The 22,938-nt window shown below is 36.7% G+C and overlaps 1 protein-coding gene across 4 annotated transcripts in view; it reads left to right on the top strand.

The window, feature by feature from the left end:
- The window catches only part of LOC309643359 (centrosome-associated protein ALMS1-like), a 31,971-nt gene that overhangs the window by 5,472 nt on the left and 3,561 nt on the right, over nt 1-22,938 (top strand). Inside the window, exons 2-3 of one of the 4 annotated variants that reach the window (XM_082426107.1) lie at nt 12,704-12,829; nt 21,560-21,755. The exons of 2 other annotated variants lie outside the window; for them this stretch is intronic. In XM_082426107.1, the coding sequence (XP_082282233.1) occupies nt 12,704-12,829; nt 21,560-21,755 (322 nt within the window). Of the gene's footprint in view, nt 1-243; nt 12,485-12,703; nt 12,830-21,559; nt 21,756-22,938 lie in introns of those variants that run through there. One more of the 4 variants, XM_082426109.1, reaches the window with a different exon arrangement.

Here is a 22,938-nt window from a genome sequence, read left to right as displayed (position 1 = left end):
CCTGGCTTATTTAAAAACATTTTTAACAGTTTTGTTGAGATATAATTCAAATACCATACAATTTACCCTGAATTTTAATGCACAATTCAGTAGTTTCAGTAAATTAATAGATATGTGCAGGCATCACCACAATTTTAGAACAATTTTTTCATTACCTCAAAAAGAAACCCTGTATACTTTAGCTGTCACCCCTCTAGCTTCCATTCTGCTAAGCAACCATTAATCTACTTTCTCTCTCTTTAGATTTGCCTATTCTGGGCCTTTAATATAAATGGAATCATATAATATGTGGTGCATGCCGCACAGCTTTCAGGATCTTAGTTCCCCCAGCAGTGATCGAACCCAGGGCCCTGGCAAAGAGAGCACCGAGTCCTAACCACGGGACCACCAGTGAATTCCAATATGTGGTCTTATGACTGGACTCTCACTTAGCATAATGTTTTTAGGAAATATCCATGTATATAACATCAATTTTTCGTTCCTTTATATGACTTAATAATATTCCATTGTATGGATATACTACATTTTTTTATCCATTCATCAATTGATGGACATTTGGGTTGTTTTCTGCCTGTTGTCTATCTCAAAATGTTTGAAAATTCTCTTTGTGATTTCTTTTTTTGATCTGTTGGTTATTTAGGAGTCTGTTGCTTGGTTTCCACGTATTTGTGAATTTCCTCAATTTCCTTCTGTTATTGATTTCTAATTTCATTCCATTTTGGTTGGAGAATATACTTTCCATGATTTCAATTATTTAAAAAATTTGAGGCTTATGTTTATAACTGAGTCACTGTGCTGTACAGCAGAAATTAACACAACATTGTAAATCACCTATACTTCAATAAAATAAAATTTAAAAAAAATTTGAGGCTTGTTTTGTGGCCTAACATGTGGTCTGTCCTGGAGTTGTTCCATGTATGCTGAGAAGGTGTATTCTGCTGCTCTAAGATGGAGTGTTCTATAATATCCATAGATGTAGTTTGTTTACAGAGTATTCACATCTTATATTTCCTTGTTGGTCTTGTCCTTTTTTTTTCATTTTAATTAATAGACTTTTTTGGGAGCAGATTTATGTTTAGCAGAAAGTAAAGAATTCTCATGTACCTCTTTTTCCTCCCCTGTTTTCTCTATTATTAGCATCTTGTATTAGGGTGGCACATTTGTTACAATCGGTAAGCCGATATTGATACATTATTAATTAAAGTGCATGTTTTTATCAGAGTCCACTTTCCGTACATTCTTTGGGTTTGACAAATGTATAATGACATATATCCACTATTACAGTATCACACAGAACAGTTTCACTGCCTAAAAAAATCCCTGTGCTCTACCTGTTTATCCCTCCCTTTCTTCCTCTGAAACCCTGGCAGCTGCTGATATTTTTACTGTCTCCATAGTTTTGCCTTTTCCAGAAAGTCATATAGTTAGAATCATACAGTATGTAGCCTTTTAATTTTTTTATTATTTATTTATTTTTAAAATAAATTTATTTATTTTTGACTGTGTTGGGTCTTTGTTGCTGCGCGTGGGCTTTTTCTCTGCTTGTGGTGAGCGGGGGCTACTCTTCGTTGTGGTGTGCGAGCTTCTCATTGCGGTGGCTTCTCTTATTGCGGAGCATGAGCTCTAGGTGCGTGGGCTTCAGTAATTGCAGCACACGGGCTCAGTAGTTGTAGCTTGCGGGCTGTAGAGCGCAGGCTCAGTAGTTGTGGCGCACAGGCTTAGTTGCTCTGCGGCATATGGGATCTTCCCAGACCAGGGCTTGAACCTGTGTCCCCTGCATTGGCAGGCAGATTCTTAACCACTGTGCCACCAGGGAAGTCCCTATGTAGCCTTTTTAGAATGGCTTCTTTCACTTAGCAGTATGCATTTAAGGTTCCTCCATGTGGTTTTCATGGTTTGGTAGCTCATTTCTTTTTTTCCAACTTGATTTCTTTTTCTTTTTTTAAAAATTGTGGTAAAATATACATAACATAAAATTTACCATTTTAACCTTTTAAAAAAATTATTTATTTTGGCCATGCTGTGTGGCTTGCAGGATCTCAGTTCCTCGACCAGGGATTGAAGCCATGGCCCCAGCAGTGAAACCACTGAGTCCTAACCACTGGACCACCAGGGAATTTCTCCATTTTAACCATTTTTATGTGGCATTAAGTACATTCACACTGTTTTATAATCTTCACTACCATCCACCTCCAAAACGTCTTCATCTTTACAAACTGAAACTCGAATATGTCTGCCTTATCTGATTCTGGTTCTGATGCTTGCTCTGTGTCTTCAAACTAGTTTTGTTTTTGTCTTGTATGTCTTGTAGTTTTTTTTGTTGAAAGCCAGGCATGTACTGAATGAATATGATATGAAAGGAACTGAAGTAAATAGACCTTTAATGTGAAGTTTTTTAAGTTTATCTGGTTAGAGGTGGTTTTGTGTTTATTGTTTGCTGTAGCTGTAGGTGTCAAAGGCTAAAATTTCCTCTGGGGACCTTGTTTTTGTTCCCCCTGTTGTCTTTGGATTTCTCTAAGGACTTCTTTTTTTTTTTTTTTTTAGTATGGAATTTAAAAATAAATTTATTTATTTTTATTTATTTATTTATTTTTGGCTGTGTTGGGTCTTTGTTGCTGTGCACGGGCTTTCTCTAGTTGAGGCGAGTGGGGACTGCTCCTTGTTGTGGTGCGCGGGCTTCTTGTTGGGGTGGCTCCAGGCATGCGGGCTTCATTAGTTGTGGCATATGGACTCAGTAGTTGCAGCTTGCAGACTCCAGAGCGCAGGCTCAGTAGTTGTGGTGCATGGGCTTTGTTGCTCCGTGGCATATGGAATCTTCCTGGATTAGGGCTTGAACCCGTGTCCCCTGTGTTGGCAGGCGGATTCTTAACCACTGTGCCACCAGGGAAGTCCCTCTAAGGACTTCTTAAGTAAGGTATGAGTTGTGCTGTTCTTTCATTCATATACCATCATTATCAGGAGCCCTGTTGATGTAGTGGTAAGGTGTGGGTGGAGGGTAAGTGTTCTATAGTCCTATTATTAGGACTTTCCCTGGGCTGTGATCTTCACTAGGGTTTCTCATTGTTTTCCCCTTAGGTGAGACAGGAAAGCTAGAAGGGGGCTGGAGTTGGGTATTTCCCTTCCCCTACATCACTTAGTCTTTGGTAAAACCCCGGGCTCTGGTAAAATAGTTTCTTTTGAGGGCAGGTCTTGTTAAAAACAGAATGCTCTAGGCTTATTTCAAAATGGCTACTTTTGCCCTCCCCCTGCCAGAGCAAGAGGAGATTTTTCTCTGATCTTAACTGTGGAACCTGGTACAGTTCCTGGAGGTAAAACTCATAAAGTGTGGGAGCCCCTTCTAAGATTGTTTCCCAGGAGTTTTTAAATCTCAGGGTTGTCTACCCAGAGCCTCTAGCAATTTGTCAATTACAATTTAGGCTTTCCTACCCTAGTACAGGTCCCCATGGTGGTGTCTGCTCTGGGATTCTGTTCCATTAAGTTGTGATTCTCTGTATCTGTTTGTCTTTCTAATTTGGGGGACTGTGTAGTTTGCCCTTCATTTCAGTTCTCTGGCGGATGTAAGAAGAGTTGTTGATTTTCAATTTGTTCAGCTTTTTTTCTTTTTGTGGGGATGGGAGTGATGACTTCCTAACTCCTTGCATGCTGGACCAGAGCTTTTTTTGTTTTGGTTGTTTTTCAATAGACTATGTTGTTGTTGTTTGTTTGTTTGTTTTTTCTTTTGCTGCACCCCGCAGCTTGTAGGATCTTAGTTCCCCAACCAGAGATTGAACCCGTGCCTTTGGCAGTGAAAGCACAGAATCCTAACCACTGGACCACCCCGGGGAATTCCCTCAACAGACCATTTTTTAGAGCAGTTTTAGGTTCAAAGAAAAATTGATCAGATAGTACAGAGATTTCCCATCCACCTCCTGCCCCCACACATGCACAGCCTTCTCCACTGTCAGTATCCCACATCAGAGTGTAGTATGTTTGTTACAGTGAATCTACATTGACATCCAAAGCCAGAGTTTACATTAGGGCTCACTTTTGGTATTGTACATTCTATGGTTTTTGACAAACATATAATGGCATGTATCCACCATTATAATACAATATAGTTTCTCTGTGTCTTTTCATGACTTGGTAGCTCATTTCTTTTTAGTGCTGAATAATACTACGTTGTCTAGATGTACCACAGTTTATCTTATCCATTCACCTACTAAAGGATATTTTAGTTGCTTTCAAGTTTTGGCAGTTATGAGTAAAGCTGCTCTAAACATCCATGTGCAGGTTTTTGTGTAGACATATCTTTTCAATCCATTTGGGCCAGTACCAAGGAGTTTGATTACTAGATTATATGTTAATAATATGTTTAGTTTTATAAGAAACTGCCAAATTGTCTTACAAAGTGACTACCATTTTGCTTTCCCACCATCATTCAGCAGTGAATGAGAGTTCCTGTTGTTCCATATCCTCAGCAGCATTTGTTGTCAGTGTTTTGGATTTTGGCTATTCTAGTAGGTAGGTAGTAGTGTCTCATTGTTTTACTTTACAGTTCCCTAATGATAAATGATACTCAGCATCTTTTCATATGCTTATTCCAGTTGTATATCTTTTTTGGTGGTCTGTTGCCCATTTTCTAACCAAGTTGTTTGTTTTCATATTGTTGAGTTTTAAGAGTTCTTTGTATGTTTTGGTTAACAGTCCTTATCAGGTATGTCTATTAGAAATATCTTCTCCCAGTCTGTGGCTTGTCTTCTCATTCTCTTGACATTGTCTTTCACAGAACAAAGGTTTTTAATTTTGATGAGTGCAGCTTATCAGTTATTTCAGGGATTGTGCCTTTCGTGTTGTACCTAAAAAGTGATCACACTAGCCAAGGTGATCTAAGTTTTCTCCTATATTATCTTCTAGGTGTTTTATAGTTTTTATAGTTTTGCATTCTACATTTACATCTATGATCCATTTTGAGTTAAGTTTTGTGAAAGGGGTAAGATCTGTGTCTAGATTCACTTTTTGCACGTGGATGTCCAGTTATTCCAGAATAATTTGTTGAAAAGACTGTCTTTGCTCCATTACATTGCCTTTGTTCCTTTGTCAATTATCAGTTGTCTTTATGTGGGTCTATTTCTGGACTCTGTTGTGTTACAATGATCTGTTTGTCTAGTCTTTCATCAATACCACACTCTTGATTGCTGTAGCTTTATAGTAAGTCTTTAAGTCAAGTAGTATCAGTCCTCCCACTTTGGCTTCTTCAATTTTGTGCTGGCTATGCTGGGTACTTTAACTCTTCATATAAACTTTAGAACCAGATTGTCAATATCCACAAAATAATTTGCTTGGATTTTGATTGGAATTGTATTGAATCTATACATCAGGTTGGGAGGAACTGATGTTGACAGTATTGAGTCTTTCTAACCATGAACATGGACTATCTATCCATTTAATTAGTCCCTTTTTGATTTCTTTTGCCAGAGTTTTATAGTTTCCCTCATATAGATCTTGTATATATTTGGTTAGATTTATACCTAAGTATTTAATTTTTGGGGTGCTAATGTAAATGGTATTGTGGTGTTTTTTTTGTTTTTTTTTGTTTTTTTTGGCCATGCCATATGGCATGTGGGATCTTAGTTTCCTGACCAGGGATGAAACCCGCACCCCCTGCGGTAGAAGTGTGGAGTCTTAACCACTGGACTGCCAGGGAAACCCCAATGGTATTGTGTTTTTAATTTCAAATTCCAATTGTTCATTGCTGGTATATAGGAAAGCCATTGACATTTGCTCTGGTTTTTTTTTTTTTTTTTTTTTTTAATGTTCAAGAATCATGTACAGAATCTCTATCCATCCACTGCTTTTGGGAACTGGAGTATTGAGGTCTAATTATTGTTGGATTGTCTCTTATTTCCTTCAGTTCTGTTAGTTTTTTTTTTTTAAATAACCTTATTTATTTTTTTATTTTTGGCTGCGTTGGGTCTTCGTTGCTGCGTGCTTGCTTTTTCCCTAGTTGTGCAAGCAGGGGCTACTCTTCGCTGCGGTGCCCGGGCTTCTCATTGCGGTGGCCTCTCCCGTTGTGGAACATGGGCTCTGGGCATGCTGGCTTCAGCAGTTGTGGTACATGGGCTCAGTAGCTGTGGCTTGTGGGCTCAAGAACGCAGGCTCAGTAGTTGTGGCACATGGGCTTAGCTGCTCCGTGGCATGTGGGATCTTCCTGAAGCAGGGCTCGAACCCATGTCCCCTGAATTGGCAGGTGGATTCTTAACCACTGCACCACCAGGGCAGTTCCCAGTTCTGTTAGTTTTTACTTAAGGTGTTTCGGAGCTCTGATGCTAGGTGCATATATATTTTTAATTATTAGGTATTCTTGGTGGATTGACCCTTTTATCATTTCTGAAATGTCCCTTAGGCACTTCCCTTAGTATTTCTTGTAAAAGAAATAAAGAAATTTTCTGTTTTGGTTTATCTGCGGATTGAAAATTTCTTTTTAAATTTTATGTGGTAAAATACACATAACATCTTAACCATGTTAACCATTTTAAAGTGTACAGTTCAGTAATGTTAAATATGTTAACATTGTTGTGCAACCAATGTCCTGAACTCTTAAACTGAAACTCTGCACCTGTAAACAACCAGCTCCGCTTTCCCTCTCACCCCAGCCCCTAGTAACAACCATTCTACTTTGTGTTTCTGTGAATTTGATTACTTTGGATACCTCATTTAAGAGGAATCATACAGTATTTGTCTTTTGTGACTGGCTTATTTCACTTAGCTTAATGTCCTCAAGGTTCATGCATGTTGTAGCATGTGACCAGATTAACTTCCTTTTAAGGCTGAATAATATTCTCTTGTACTTATGTATCACATTTTGTTTATCCCTTTGTCAGTTAATAAGACACTTGGATTGTTTCTACCTGTTGGCTATTGTGAGTAGTGCTGCTGTGAACATGGGTTTGTAAATATCTCTTTGAGACAGTGCCTTCAGTTCTTTTGGATATATACTCAGAAGTGGGATTGCCAGATCATGTGGTAGTTCTATGTTTAGTTTTCTGAGGAACCTCCCTCCTGTTTTCCATAGTGGTTGCACTATTTTATATTCCCCCCAACACGACACAAGGGTCCCAGTTTCTCCACATCTTCACCAACATTTGTTATTTTCTCTCTCTTTTTTTTTTTGTTTTTGATAGCAGCCATCCTGATGAGTGTGAGGTGATGTCTCATTGTTTTTTTTTTTGTTGTTTTTACAGTAGGTCCTTGTTGGTTATCTATTTTATTTTATTAATTTATTTTTAAAATATTTATTTATTTATTTGGCTGCACTGGGTCTTAGTTGCGGCATGTGGGATCTTTTAGTTGTGGCTTGCAAACTCTTAGTTGCGGCATGTGGGATCTAGTTCCCTGACCAGGGATCAAACCTGGGCCCCCTGCATTGGGAGCACAGAGTTTTAACCACTGGACCACCAGGGAAGTCCCTCATTGTAGTTCTGATTTGCATTTTTCTAATGATTAGTGATGTTGAGCATCTTTTCATGTGCTTATTGGCCATTCGTATATGTTTGGAGAAATGGCTCTGCAAGTTTTTTGCCCATTTGATAATTGGTTAATTGGGTGTTTTGTTTTTGTTTTTGAGTTTGAGTTCTTTATATATTATGGATATTAATCCCATATCAGATATGTGATTTGCAAATATTTTCCCCCATTCTGTGGGTTGCCTCTTTACTCTTTTTTTTTTAAATTGGGGTGTAGTTGCTTTACAATGTTGTGTTAGTTTCTGCTGTACAGTGAAGTGAATCAGCTATATGTATACATATATCCCCTCTTTTTTGGATTTCCTTCCCAGTTAGGTCACCACAGAGCATTGAGTAGAGTTCCCTGTGCTATACAGCAGGTTTCCTTTTTACTCTGTTGATGGTGTCTTCTGATATACAGAATTTTAAAATTTTCATGAAGTCCAGTTTGTCTGTTGTTTCTTTTGTTGCTTGTGCCTTTGGTATCATATCCAGGAAATCATTGCCAAATCTACTGTTGTGCAACTTTTGCTCTGAGTTTTCTTCTAAGAGTTTTATAGTTTTAGGTCTTAACATTTAAGTCTTTGGTCCATTTAGAGTTGAGTTTTGTATATGTTGCTAGGTGAGAGTGTAACTTCCTTCTTTTGCATGTGGATATCCAGCTTTTCGAGCAACATTTGTTGAAAAGACTATCCTTTTCCCATTGAATGGTCTTGATACCTTTGCTGAAAATCATTTGACCATGTATGTGAGAGTTTATTCCTGGGGTCTCTTTGCTCTAGCTGGGACTTCCAATAATGTGTTGAATAGAAGTGGCAAGAGTGGGCATTCTTGCCTTGTTCCTGGTCTTAGAGGAAAAGCTTTCAGTTTTACACTGTTGAGTGTGGTGTGAGTTAGTTGTGGGCCCTCATAAATGGCCTTTATTATATTGATTAGTTTCCTTCCATTCCTGATTTGTTGAGTGCTTTTTCATGAAAGAGTGTTGAGAATTGTCAGCTGCTTTTTCTGTAGCAGTCAAGATAATCGTGTGGTTTTGTCCTTCATTCTGTTAATGTGAAGTATTATATTGGTTGATTTTTATGTGTTGAATCATCCTTACATTCCATGGTTAATTCCCACTTGATCATGGTGTATACATACTTCTTTTAATGTGTTGTGAATTCTGTGTGCTAGTATTTTGTTGAGGATGATCGAAGCCATCTGGTCCTTGGCTTTTCTGTGTTGGCAGGTTTTTGATTACTGATTGAATCTTCTTGCTAGTTATATGTTTGTTCAGATTTTCTATTTTTTCATGATTCAGTCTTGGTAGGTTGTGTCTTTCTAGGGATTTATGTTTGTCTTCTTGGCTATCCAATTTGTTGGTATACAGTTGTTCATAGTATTTATTCTCTTATAATCCTTATTTCTGTGGCATTTCTTGTAATATTCCCTCTTTCATTTCTGATTTTATTATTTGAGTCTTCTTTTTTTCCTTAGTCAGTCTGGCTAAGAGGTTGTCAATTTTGTTGATCTTCTGAAAAAAACACTTTTAGTTTCATGATTTTTTTTTTTCCTGTTGACTATTTCATTTATCTGTGCTGTAATCTTTATTATTTCCTTCCTTCTGCCTGCTTTAGGTTTAGTTCTTCTTTTAGTTCCTTGAGGTACAAGTTAGATTGTTTACTTGAGGTCTTGCCTTTTTTTAATATATGCATTTACGGCTATAAACTTCCTTCTTAGTACTTCTTTCGCTGCGTCCATAAGTTTTTTGGCATTTTGTGTTTTCATTTGTGTCCAGGTATTTTCTAATTTCCTTTGTGACTTCTTGTTTGACCCATTGGTTTTGTAAGGTGTAGTGTTTAATTTCCACATATTGTAAAATTTCCAGTTTTTCTTGTGCTATTTGTTTCTAGTTTCATTCCATTGTGATTGGAAAAGATACCGTGTATTATGATTTCAGTCTTCTTGAATTTATTAAGACTTGCTTTGTGGCTAGACATGTGTTCTATCCTGAAGAATGTTGCATGTGTACTTGAGAAAATGTGTTCTGCTGTTGTTGGGTGGAGTGTTCTGTATATATATCTGTTACGTCTGATTGGCCTATAGTGTTTTTCAATTTCTGTATTTCCTTATTTTTCTGTATTGTTGTTCTGTTCATTATTGAAAGTGGGTGTTGAAGCCTCTTAATATTATTATGTTGCTGTGTATTTCTCCCTTCAATTCTTTCAGCATCTGCCTCATTAATTTAGGAGCTCTGAGATTTGGTGCATAAATACTTATAAATCTTCTTGGTGAATTGACCCCTTTTTTTGTTTTTTTAAACATCCCAGGCTCTCATAGGAACCTTTACTGTTTTGATTTGTTTTTTTAAATTTTTTATTTACTTATTTATTTATTTTTATTTTATGGCTGTGTTTGGTCTTCATTTCTGTGCGAGGGCTTTCTCTAGTTGCGGCAGGTGGGGGCCACTCTTCATCGCGGTGCGCGGGCCTCTCACTATCGTGGCCTCTCTTGTTGCAGAGCACAGGCTCCAGACGCGCAGGCTCAGTAATTGTGGCTCACGGGCCTAGTTGCTCTGCAGCATGTGGGATCTTCCAAGACCAGGGCTCGAACCCGTGTCCCCTGCATTGGCAGGCAGATTCTCAACCACTGCACCACTAGGGAGCCCTTGACCCCTTTTTTTAAAAATAAAATGTATTTATTTATTTATTTATGGCTGCATTGGGTCTTCGTTGCTTTATGTGGGTTTTCTCTAGTTACGGGCTTCTCATTGCAGTTGCTTCTATTGTTGCAGAGCACGGGCTCTAGGTGCGTGGGCTTCAGTAGTTGTGGTATGCGGCCTTCAGTAGTTGTGGCTCGTAGGTTCTAGAGCGCAGGCTCAGTAGTTGTGGCTCATGGGCTTAGTTGCTCCGCGGCATGTGGGATCTTCCTGGACCAGGGCTCGAACCTGTGTCCCCTGCATTGGCAGGTGGATTCTTAACCACTGCGCCACCGGGGAAGCCCTGAATTGACCGTTTTATCATTATATGATGTACTTCTTTGTCTCTTGTAACGGTTTTTGACTTAAAGTCTATTTTGTCTGAAATTAATATAGCCACTCCTGTGCTCTTTTGGTTACTATTTGCATGAAATCTCTTTTTTCATCCTTTTACTTGGAATTGATATGTATCCTTACATCTAAAATGTTTCTTTGATAGACAACATGTAGTTGGAAGACCACTAAAGACCACTAATTTTTAAAAAAATATTTATTTATTTATTTTGGCTGCACTGGGTCTTAGTTGTGGCACACAGGATTTTCACTGTGGCACGTGGGATCTTTAGTTGTGGCATGCATGCGGGATCTATATCCCCAACCAGGGATCGAACCTGGGCCCCCTGCATTGGGAGTGCAGAGTCTTAGCCACTGGGCCACCAGGGAAGACCCAGACTGCTAACTTTTAATATTAAAAAATGACTCAGGGAAAGACTCTGAAACTGTTTATTTATACCAAAAGACATATAATCTCAGATCAGAGAGTAGCTGATGACACCTGCTTAGTTTTGAAGCATTCATCTTAAGAATTCTCTTTCAAGTATTTGGGTTATACCACTATCCAGAGGCAAGTGTGGGAAAACTGATCAAACATATGGAAATTATTAGAAATTAATTTCCTTAATGAAGTCTATAAACCATCAAGTAGGTAATAAAAGTCAGTTCTGGGAAGTGTATTTTTTAATAAGAACTTTTAATATTTAATTTTAACTTTTGAGGTTTTTTTTTTTAGCTGATAAAAGTGAGAGAGTTCTTTTTTCTCACACGTTGGGTTAGTTGTCAAAGTGCTGGTTTCTTAATATTGTATCATTAGTGTTCTATAAATATCCTAATGAATCAAACTCTCTTTTTGTAAGCTAATGTGAATCAGCTATTTTCAAAGGCAACACCCTGTGCTCTACACCCAGCATTATTTAGTTGCAGTGAATAGCCATTTTGAACATTCATTTTGGCATTCTTTCCTCGAGGGCTCAAAGAAGACTAACTGTGCCAAAACATTGGCTGTATTGTTATTTATATAGGGATTTCAAATTGCCAAAATGAATTTGCAAAATGCCTTTCTTTGCTTTTTATTCTTTATCCCTTAAAAAATGCCATGGAAGCAAGGTGGGTGTGCCCCATGGTGTTCTACCTTTTGAGAAAAACCTCTTGGAAGAGTTGATACCATAGAAATCTCTTTAGTAATTGAATAGATTTTAAGTTAAGCTTGCTTTTCTATGATCAAAAGCACATTGTTGTAAGCGCTCTGTAAAAATGTTTTGTTAGTGTAGTAACTTTTAATTCTGGGGGAAAAAAATCTTATGACCTTGGGTTTCCTTCAGAGGCTCTTTCACATTTGTGGTTGTGTTAGCAGTCATCTTTTCTTGACTCATAACTGCCTGTTTTACTTTTAATAACCTCTTCTTTTTTTATGGACATTGTGTCTTTTTAAAAAGTCTCTTTAAGGGTCTGAGATATTCTCATTTTAAAGTCTTTTGAAAGTGTAGTTTGTAATCTCATTTTTAGCAGGAGTGTTATTTTGTTTTGTCTTTTGGTGCATCCTTCTCTACCTGGTGTTTTTTTGGTTGTCTATGCCTTGCCCCTTGTGGCTCCTTCTTTATAAGGAAAGTTTGTATTGGAAGCTTTGGGTTCTTACTCTCCAGGAATATAGGGGAAAAAATCTCAATAACCAGTCCCTGAACCAGCAGGTGACTTGACTGAGGTCACTTTTGTTTGATTACCTCTGATCTTTTTCCATGTGCATTGCTTCAGCCTTGGGCAGTAGTCACAGCTTTTATTGCCTTCTTTCACAGATGGGAGAGCCCTGCTTCACCTCCTGATTTCACAAAATGAGCCTAACTTTGTCCCCACTTTCCACGCTATAAGATGATTTTAGTTCCTATTATTAGAGTTAATTTCTTAGGTGTTTCAAATAGTAAGATTGTAAAATAGATAACTGGCTTGTTTCTGCTTGCTTCTTTTACTGCTACAAATATAGGAGGTTAAAGAACTGCTGGTTTGTTGGAATATGTTGAGTCCTTACTGGACTTAAATCCCTGTTTCCTTATTTTTAAGTGAAGATAATTTGGACAGTGGTTGTGAAGCCCAAATGTTACTACATTTGTGAAAGTGCTTTATAAACGGAGAAGCATAATCTAAATGTTAGACTTTATTATTGTTTAGTCATAAGGATTGTGTTATTATTCTATTTAAATCTTTTGATTTTCAGGTTGTTCCATTGACCTGTCATGTATGGCAACAGCCATTATATCAAAACAATAGTGGAATACAGATTCCTGATACTAATGTGGTCTCTTTGGAAAAAACAGCTCAGTGGGGTTCTGGGGATGATCAGGTATGTCTTGTGTAACTGGCAAACTATCTTTTGGTAAGCAGCATGAGAAATTCTGATTTAGCTATGAAGAATGGAAAGAGGTGAATTACTTTAATATTCCATTTTTCTGATAGATCTTTGGCAGCCTTAATTATGTAGAACAGCAGTTTACTTTTTTTTTTGGTCTCAGGACTCCTTCACATTCTTCAGAAGTATTTTAAAGAGCTTTTGTTTATAAGGGTTATCTGTATCAGTATTTAGGTTACAAAAAAATTAAAACATTTAAAAAATATTTATTTAAAAATAACAAACCCATTACATATTAACATACAAATATATTTTAAAATGAAAAATGGCTATTTTCCAAAACAAAAAAAAATTAGTTGAAAGGGTGGCATTGTTTTACAGTTTTGCATATCTCTTTAATGTCAGGCTTACTAGAAGACAGTTGGTGTATTAGGTAGGGTTCTCCAGAAATAGGAAACATATACGTACATAAATAGGTATGTACAAATATATATATATATGTATGTAAAATAAGGAATTGGTTCATGTGATTATGGAGGCTGAGAATTCCCAAGATCTGTAACCTGGGGATCCAGGAGAGCTGATAGTATAGTTCCAGTCTGAACCTGAAGGCCCGAGAACCAGGAGCTGACTGATGGTGTGTGTTCTAGCCCAAGCCTAGAGGTCCGAGGACCAGGGGAGCTGATGGTGTAAGTTCCACTCCAGGTCCAAGTCCGAAGCAGAAAACTGATGTCCCAGCTTGAAGACCATCAGGCAGAGAGGGCGAATTATCTTTTGCTCAGCCTTTTGTTCTATTCAGGCCTTCAGTGGGTTGGATGAGGCCTGCCCACCTTAAGGAGGGCAGTCTCCTTCACTAAGTCTGTGGATCAGATGTTAATCTCATCCAGACACACCCTCACAGACACACCCAGATGTTTAACCAAATATCTGGGCACCCTGTGACACAGCCAAGTTGACACATAAAGTTAACCATCATAACTGAATTCTCAGATTTGCTTCTGCATTTAGTCCATTGGGATATATTGTTTTGGTTGAATTATGTGAAGAAAACCTGACCTTACATAGATATGTAGTTAGAAAAGGGAGGCCCACTTAAGTTCCCTGAAAGGGTGTCAGTGACCCCCAGGGATCTTTGGACCACACTTTGGGAACCACTGATCTAGAACATAGTAATAAACTTAGAAGAAATGGAAAAAATTGTGAGCAGATAGGAAAAAGCCTCATATATGTTTGTTGGAGAAAAAAATGTGTCCTTACTCATAATGATTAAATATTTAAGGTTGATTATCTAATAACTTGGGTATCAGATTTCTTCTAGTACCTTCAATTTCCCCTAAATTGCATTTATTATCCATTAAATGCAAGGTATGGAGGAAGGAGATTTACTGTCGCCAAGTGAAAAGAGTTAAGAGAAACCCTGACCAGAAAAAGCACGGTACTCTGTGATCATTAAATGGAAGGGGGATTGTTATGGGTTGAATTGTGTCCCCCAGAATGATGTGTTGAAGTCCCAATCTGCAGTACCTCAGAATGTGACCTTATTTGGAAATATAGTGATGGCAGATAGAACTATTTAAGTTAAGAAGAGATCATACTGGATTTAGGGTGGGCCCTTAATCCAATATGACTGGTGTCCTTGTAAGAGAGAGACACACAGGAAGAGGTCTGCCATGTGAAGACAGAGGCAGAGACGGAGTTATGCTGCCATAAGCCAAGAAATGCCTGGGGCTGCGAGAAGGAGGAAGAGGTAAGAAGAATCCTCCCCTAGAGGCTTTGGATGGCACATGGCCCTGTCAACACCTTGATTTCAGACTTCTAGCGTCTAGAACTGTGAGAGAATACATTTCTGTTGTTTTAAGCCCTCCACTTTGTGTAAGTTCATTATGGCAGCTTTAGGAAACGAATACAGAGGTATATTCCTAAATAGTTTAATATTCTCTGAGGGCATGTTTATGGTAGAGCACAGTCCAAAAATGGATATCTTCCCTTTTTTTGGTCCTTGTTTTATAAAATATAAACCATGGATAGATCCTGTAGCTCTTCATTTCTGCCTTTATGCCTGGGTTCCTGGGTTCCTCAGAAGAACTGGAGGATTATACCACTTCCTAATTCTCTCCCCTCTTTTCTCCTTCTGGTTATTCTGCTCATTCATCCTTGTTGCTGTCATCCAAATTAACTTTTTTTATTCATTGAAAACTATAGCTCTTGCTACACTGTCTTCTTTTAGTTTCTTTCACTTCAGCTTACATTACCCATCCAGTGTCTGAAACTCTTGGATCTTTGATCTAATGTGCAGAGATTTTTTTCCTCCACTCCTCCCAACCTTCTCCTATCCCTACTTACCCTGTGGTCACAGTCTAGACCTTATCAGCTCCAGCAACTTGAGTACAAATGTCTCATCCTTTCTTCCCTCCAGCTACTGCCCCATTTAATATTTCTGCTCCCTGTTAAGTGAAATTTTCAAGAGTTTTTGGTCTCTATTTTCTGATATCTTATCCTCATTTTTTAAAAAGTCAGGTTTATTGAGGTATAATTTAAATACAGCAAAATTAACTCTTTTAGGTGTACAGTTTGATGAGCTTTGACAAATACATACAGTTATATAACTACTACACATTTGATTGCCATCACCCCCAAAAAGTTTCCTTGTGCCCCTTTGTAGTCAGTGAGATGACTGAACCGCCTGCTTAGTCCCTGGCAACCGCTAATCTCATTTCTGTCTCTATAGTTTTGCCTTTCAGAATTGTGTGTAGATTTTTTAAAAATTAATTCATTAATTTTTGGCTGCATTGGGTCTTTGTTGCTGCACGCGGGCTTTCTCTAGTTGCGGCAAGTGGGGGCTACTCTTCTATGCGGTGCGTGGGCTTCTCCTTGTGTTGGCTTCTCTTGTTGTGGAGCACGGGCTCTAGGCGTGTGGGCTTCAGTAGTTGTGGCACGCGGGCTCTAGAGCACAGGCTCGGTAGTTGTGCATGGGCTTTGTTGCTCTGTGACATGTGGGATCTTCCCGGACCAGGGCTCAAACCCGTGCCCACTGCAGCGGCAGGCGGGTTCTTAACCACTGAGCCACCAGGGAAGTCCCATGTGTAGATTTTTGAATCTGGCTTCTTTCACTTGGCACATGCTTTTGAGGTTCATCCATGTTGTTGCATAAATCAGTAGCTCTTTAAAATTTATTTCTGAGTAGTATTCCACTTATGTACAGGTTTTTAGGTAGACAGCTGGTTTCACTTCTCTTGGGTAAATACCTAGGAATGGGATTGCTGGCTGATACGGTAACTGTACGTTTAACATTATAAGAAAGTGCCAAACTGTTTTCCGAAGTGCCTGTACCATTTTGCATTCCCCACAATGTATAGGAGTTCTAGTTGCTTTGCATCCTTGTCAGCTCTTGGTATTGTCAGGTTTTTTTTGTTTTTGTTTTAAAATTTTTAGTCATTCTAGGTATGTTGTGGTATCTCATTGTGGTTTTAACATGCATTTTCCTAATGATAATGTGCATCTTTTTGTGTATTTATTTGCCATCCATGTTTCTTCTTTAGTGAAGGGGTTGGTTTAAATCTCTTCCGCATTTTTTATGGGTGATTTGTTCCATTTGTTGAGTTTTGAGAGTTCTTTATATATTCTAGATGTAAGTCCTTTATGTGTTTTGCAAATATTTTCTCCCAGTCTATGGTTTTTCTTTGAATTGTCCTATTTGTTTTTTGAAGAGTAGAAGTTTTAATTTTGATGAAGTTGGTTTATTGATTTTTTTTTTAATGGTTTTTACTTCTTATGTCTAACCTGGTAAATTTTGACCTAATCCTAGATCACAAAGATTTTCTCCTATATTTTTTTTCTAGAACAGGGTTTCTCAGCCTTGGTGGTTTTGATATTTGGGCTAGATAATTCTTTATTTTACAGGACTGTCCTGTGTATTGTAAGATGTTTAGCAGCATCCTTGGCCTCTTCCCACTAGATATCAATAATACTGCCCCATGTTGGTAAGCGTCAAAAATGTCTCCAAACATTGCCAAATGTATCATGGTTGAGGGGAGAGGAGGGTGTCAAAATCTTGCCCAGTTGAGAACGAGTTTTTGAAGTTTTATAGTTTTAAGTTTCACATATCTAAATCTGTTTTGAGTTGTTTTTTGATTATGGTGTGAAGTAGGGGTCCAGCTTCTTTTTCTTACATACGAATATCTAATTGTTATTCCAACACCATTTGCTGAAAATACTCCCTTTTCCCTTGGCATCTTTGTGTGGGTCTATTTCTGGACTCTATTCCATTGATTTATATCTCTATCATCATGCTAATACTGTGCTTTTAATTACTGTACTGTCTTGAAATCAGATAGTGTGAGTTCTCCCACTTTGTTTTTCTTTTTAAAAATGGTTTTGTTTATGCTAGATTCTTTGAATTTCCATGTAAATTTTAGAATCAGTTTGTCAATTTCTATTTAAAAAGTCTGCTGGAATTTTGATTCAAATTGCCTTGAGTCTATAAATGAATTTGAAGGGAATTGACATCTTAACAATATTGAGTTCTCTAATCCATAGACACAACAGTTCTTACAGTTTTATTTAGATCGCTAATTTCTTCATCAGTGTTTTGTTGCCTTCAGTGTACCAAACTTAATACATGTTTGTATTAGACTTACTGAAATGTTAAAAAAATTTCAATTCCTACTGTTCATCACAATTATATAGGAATATAATTGACTTTCTATATTGACCTTGTATCCTATGACCTTGCTAATCTCATTTACTAGTTCTAGTATAGTTCTTCTGTAGATTCTTTAGGACTTTTTAATGTATAGACAGTCATATCCATTGTATTTTTTTTTCCTTTTTCCTTTTTGATATATATGCCTTATCTACTGGCTAGGATCTACTTATTCTTCTGCTTGATCTTCTTGCGTTCTGACCTCACTTCTGTGAAAGCAAGTGTCGCGAACAAATTTGTGTAGCTGAATACAGTAAGCACTTTTCTGTCCTCATCTTAGATGCAATAAATAGCATTTCATATTCTTAACCAATGCTTAACTTCTTAAAATTATTTCCTTTCTCGGCTTCTCCTGGTTTTCTTTCTACTCCTCTGGCTATTCTTTCTCAGTTTCCTTTGCTGCTTTATCGTCCCCTGTTAAACCTTAAAATCAGAGGTTGCAAGCTGTGGACCTGCATATGGCTCAAATGTGGTTTGCAGGAAAAAAAAAATGGGGGGGCACAGTGTTTTAAAAATTTTTAAACAGAATACTTTAAAGTGTGCATGCAGTGCATAGTTGGCCACAGGTCCCGTTACTCTCTAATATCAGGCAGGTTTACTCATTTCTTTCACCTCCCTGTACCTATACACATTTGAGTTTTTAACTTCTGCTTGAAATGTTGGAATGTTTTGGTTCTCATCTCGATCTAGGGCTTTAAATATGCCTGTGTACTTAAAAATCCCAAGTTTGTATCTCCAACCTTTACTTCTCCCTCAGAATTTGTTTGTATTTATTCTGTTGTTATTTGTCATCCCTCTTCACATCTGTCAAAAAATATTTAGAGATTTGAGGCCCTTTTTATATTGGTTGAAAAAGTATAACACTCAGAATCATAGCAACAAAATAAGCAGAAAGAAAAGAATGGTCAACAGATTTTTTAAAATTTTATTTTATGAGGGGAAATTATAAGAGCATGTTTACATGGAGAGAGGAATGATTCAGTAGAAAGGGAAAATGCATGAAGGAAAATGGGAGAATCACATATAGGAAAGAAATCATTGAAAATAAATGGAATGAGATGGGAAGGTCTTTGATAGGTAGTAAGACTTGTTTTAAATCACAAGATGAAAATCTGGGTTAGGTAATGGGGTTGTAGATCTTGTGCTAGGAAGATAAGGAAGGTCCATCTCCTGTTCTTCGCTTACTAAAGTAGGAAATGAGGTCATCAGTTGAAAAATGAGGAAGGAGGGTTCAGTAGTTCTGAGGAGAGAAAGTATAAAGTGATCATTTTAGCCAATCAAGTTACCCGGAAAATAGAGTAGAATTTCCAGGCAGGGCTGAGTGCCCTTGAGGTTTAATGTCATCAGTCTAAAGGAAAACTAGTGTAGGTGTGTGCTTTCTTCAGCAGTGTGCTGCTGCTTGGATTAAGACAAGCAGAAGGTTCAACCAGAACTGAGCTTTTGCCAGGCAAATAGGATAGTGGGGGAAAAGGGTAAGAAAGAAGAGATGTTTGCAAGGTAGTGATTATAAGGATGATTATGAACTCTCAGAGTGGTAAAGAGGGAAATACAGGTAAGAAAGGAATTATGAAAAGTGTAAATGTGACAGGATAGTTGTCTTCATAAGGTTACAAAATTATTGCAGTTGAAGAGCTAGAGTTAAGTAAGTGATCTGTGGAGGTCAAAGGATGGGCAGGAGAACACATGGATACGTCTCTCATCAGTAGTGAGGAATAAACTATGGAATGAGGCTCAAACCCTGGTCAAAGGGGCTAAGAGATGAGTTGGGGACCCGAGATTTTGCTGTAGTGAGAGTCACAAGATGACTGGAATTCCCTTGCTTTAAAACCCATTCATTTGACCCACTATCCCCTATTGAATAGAGTGCTCTCAAAAGAAAAAAATTAAAATAATCATTCTCGTATTCCTTTTATTTTCAAGTATTAAAAATGTAAAAAGCATGTTTCCAGTAGCAATGTTCGATGTTAAGGATTTGACTAATTTATCTGACATAGATGGGATTGATATACTTTGGAATGTCAAAGGTCTATAATCCCATAAGCCATAGATGAGTAGTGTTAACATTTTAGAATATTCACTCCAATATTTTTCTCTGTATCTATTTATATAACTGATATTAGGTAGTGGATAGTTGTGTATCTTTTTTTTTTTTTTAACTTACTGTAAGAGCATTTGGTTGGTGAATTTTAAATACTGGAAATAATCCTTTAAAGAAAAAAGTCTTGTTGAAATTGTGAAATCTTTCTAAATTGTAGTACAACATATTTTTATGGGTGGGTCATTTGGTAATGAAAAAAAAATATATTCTCCTAAAAAAATTTGAGTTGGTTAAGGAAGAAGAGTAATAGACTACAAAATAATGCAAATCAGTACATTATATATCTAAGCATGTTGACTGCCATCAATATAATGTCTCATCTTTTTATTTAAACAAATAAATGTAAATCAAATGAATTCATTATTTAACAAAAAATTTTATATAAATAATGAAAAACTGCAAGTAGAGGAAACATGGCAAAGAGAAAAAACAGAAATAATTAAGTTAGAAAATAGAATTGTTAAATTCAAGGCAAAATATGTACATTCCTAGTAGATCCAGTCAAGAAAAAAAAAACCCTTAATGAAATAGACTTAATACAAACCTATCAAAGCTTATAGAGTTGGATTAGAACTAGGAAGAAATCAAGAATGTTATAATAGTACCAGCTATCAAAAAGGTTTCTGGATCTAATGGATTCACTGGTGAAATCTTTTATATTTTTAAGGAAAATCAAATTTCCTTGTATTAAAAAATATAGAACAAGGTTAGAAAACAAAAGAAGCATTCTACAATACTGATTAATCTTATGAGTGAAAATGTTAAAGACTGTGCTAGCAAATATGATTAAGGTCTAATCTACCACTACCAAGTAAGAAATGTGAAGTTGTTGCAATATGAAGAAATTTATTGCTGTATTTTATCAGATGTAATTGGGGAAAAAAAGATGCTATAATGTAGTTTGATCAAATTTAGTACTCATTCCTAATCAAATTAATTTAAAATGAAAATAAAAGAATACTTTAATAGCATGATAGGATGAATATTCTTAACTATTAAGTAATACCAAATTTAAAAAGAAAATGTGTTTAAAAACTGCTTACCATTAGTATTTAATTCAACTTTATTTCAACATTGCTACCTAGTGTGGTCTGTGGATTGGTGCCAGGACATGAATTGCTTGTTACTGTCAAGAGATAAGTACAAGAATTAAGAAGAAGTGTTTAGAAACTTTTATAGCAATTTGATGTTCTTTAGAACTAGAAATCAGGTACTTAGACTTGTGTTTTGTATTTTGGGCTTATATATCTTTTCAATTTCATTTTCCTAGTTATTTTTACTAGTTTTTAAAATTAGTTTATTATTTTTCTTTACTTGTTACCTGTTAATTTTTATTAGTATTTTAATAAAATGTCAGTCTGTAATGAATTGGAAGTAGGAAAAACTGATCCTTCCTATAGATACTTTGAGAAACATTTTTCTGAATCATGCCACTAATATAAGAGTAAATATTTGAAAGAGACAAATGAACCACTCACTACGCATGAACCATATGATGTTTTGCACCGAGAAGTCCGCTAGAAACTAGTATAGCAAGTAAGAATTCAGTAAAGTGGTCACATGTAGAGAATATCGTAGTTTTAGGTTTGGAAGTTTTTTTTCAGTTTTATTATTATCAAATTGTAAGATTTCATCATGAAGAACCAAATTTATTGTTTTAATGATGAGAAGTAACTATTAAAGAATAGCAGAAATGCCAGTGATTCAACACGTTAAAAGATGGGTAATAATGGGAAAAGATAAAAATGTTATTAATATTGTGAAAAACACAGAAAGAACAGCTTTACTTTCTACAAATTTTGATGGGAATGTTGTGAAATAAGAAGCTGTATGCTACGTGAATGGACGTTTTAATCTAAATGTTAATATGTATGGTAACTCAGTTAATGATTTAGCATATTTTCCTTCAAAATTATTGTTTTAGAGAACAGAATCTTGGCATTATCTTCCTCAAGAAATGGACTCTTCCCACACCTTGGATACAACCCAGACCAGGTTTAATGTGAGAGAGAAAGGGACTGAAGTGACAGACTTCCCCTCTCTGGAGGAAGGTATATTGATCCAATCAGAAAATCAAGTAAAGGAGTCGAACAGAGATCTCTTATGTTCTCCATTGCTAGGTAATGCCGCTTTATTTTTAACTAGTAGTAATACCTCACATTTGTAAAATACTTATGGGAGACTGCAAATCTTCCATCTAAATCCTTTCTTGAGTTGAGGAGCTCTGTAGAACTGTACGCAAAGGTATTAGCTTATTTCTGGTTTTCCACACTGGCCAGCTGGTCTAGTTATATTTAAAAGTGCAGTTGCTCCTCATTTTACCTCCCCCTGTTGCTCTCAGAAGGCAAAAAGGTGGTAACTTCCTCTAGTGGGTATGCCTCCTTAGTCCTGAATTTGTGGAGTTTTTCTTGGGGTAAACCATATATTATCCTTTGACTACTTCTCTCAGCAGTGGAGGCTCCATGATGTATAAAAAACAAAAAACAAATGTTCATGCTTAAGCTCATTAGATTCTTAAAATTAGTTAAGACATATATTATTATCCTAAGTTTTCAGACCCAAACATTGAGATAAAGAGGTTAAATGACTTGTCTGAGGTAGAGCTTCCTGCTTTCCTCTGTTTAATATGGAACTGATTTATTAGCTCTCTTTACAAAAGATGAACTTTAAGTACTTTTCAAATCATCAAGGTAGGAGGTAGAATTGTATTATCACTACTTTGGATTGTTGCACATATATAAGAATGCTTAGCCAATATGGTAATTTCAGTTTTTTCATGCCTAAATCATAATTCAGACAAATATTCTTTGGTTTTTCCTTCCATTTTCTTCAGATTTTTATTTTCAAAAATTGAAGAAAAGGCAACAACCACATATTTTACAATTAACTTTTGTCAAGGGAGTGGGATTCAACCATGGAGCTGTCTTATCAGAGTTTTGTAGAGGAGCAAGAATTAGGAGTTAATTCAACAAGTTCCTTTCAAATACAAGCAAATACTATCCAAGTAAAAATACTAGGGCCAATATATTCAGTGATGTAGATCATCAAAGTCAATTTTAGTTTTATATTTTAAGAAAGATGTTAACATTAGAGTTCCCTTGTGGGAGGAGATTACTATGATAGTATTTGAAAGGGAAGACTTTGCTATGATCAGGTATTTGAAGGGCTGTCATGCTAAAGAGGAAGCAACGTATTTTTCATTTATTCATTTACTTAACAAATATCTAAGTGCCTATTGTGTGTTGGACGCTAGGGATATATAGATGAAAGCTACTTCCTCTTTTGGGAAGACAATACAGTAAA

The sequence above is a fragment of the Balaenoptera physalus genome, assembly GCF_965194825.1.
Source record: "Balaenoptera physalus genome assembly, chromosome: 15".
Classification (NCBI taxonomy): domain Eukaryota; kingdom Metazoa; phylum Chordata; class Mammalia; order Artiodactyla; family Balaenopteridae; genus Balaenoptera; species Balaenoptera physalus.
This window is presented reverse-complemented; position numbering and strand designations above follow the sequence as displayed.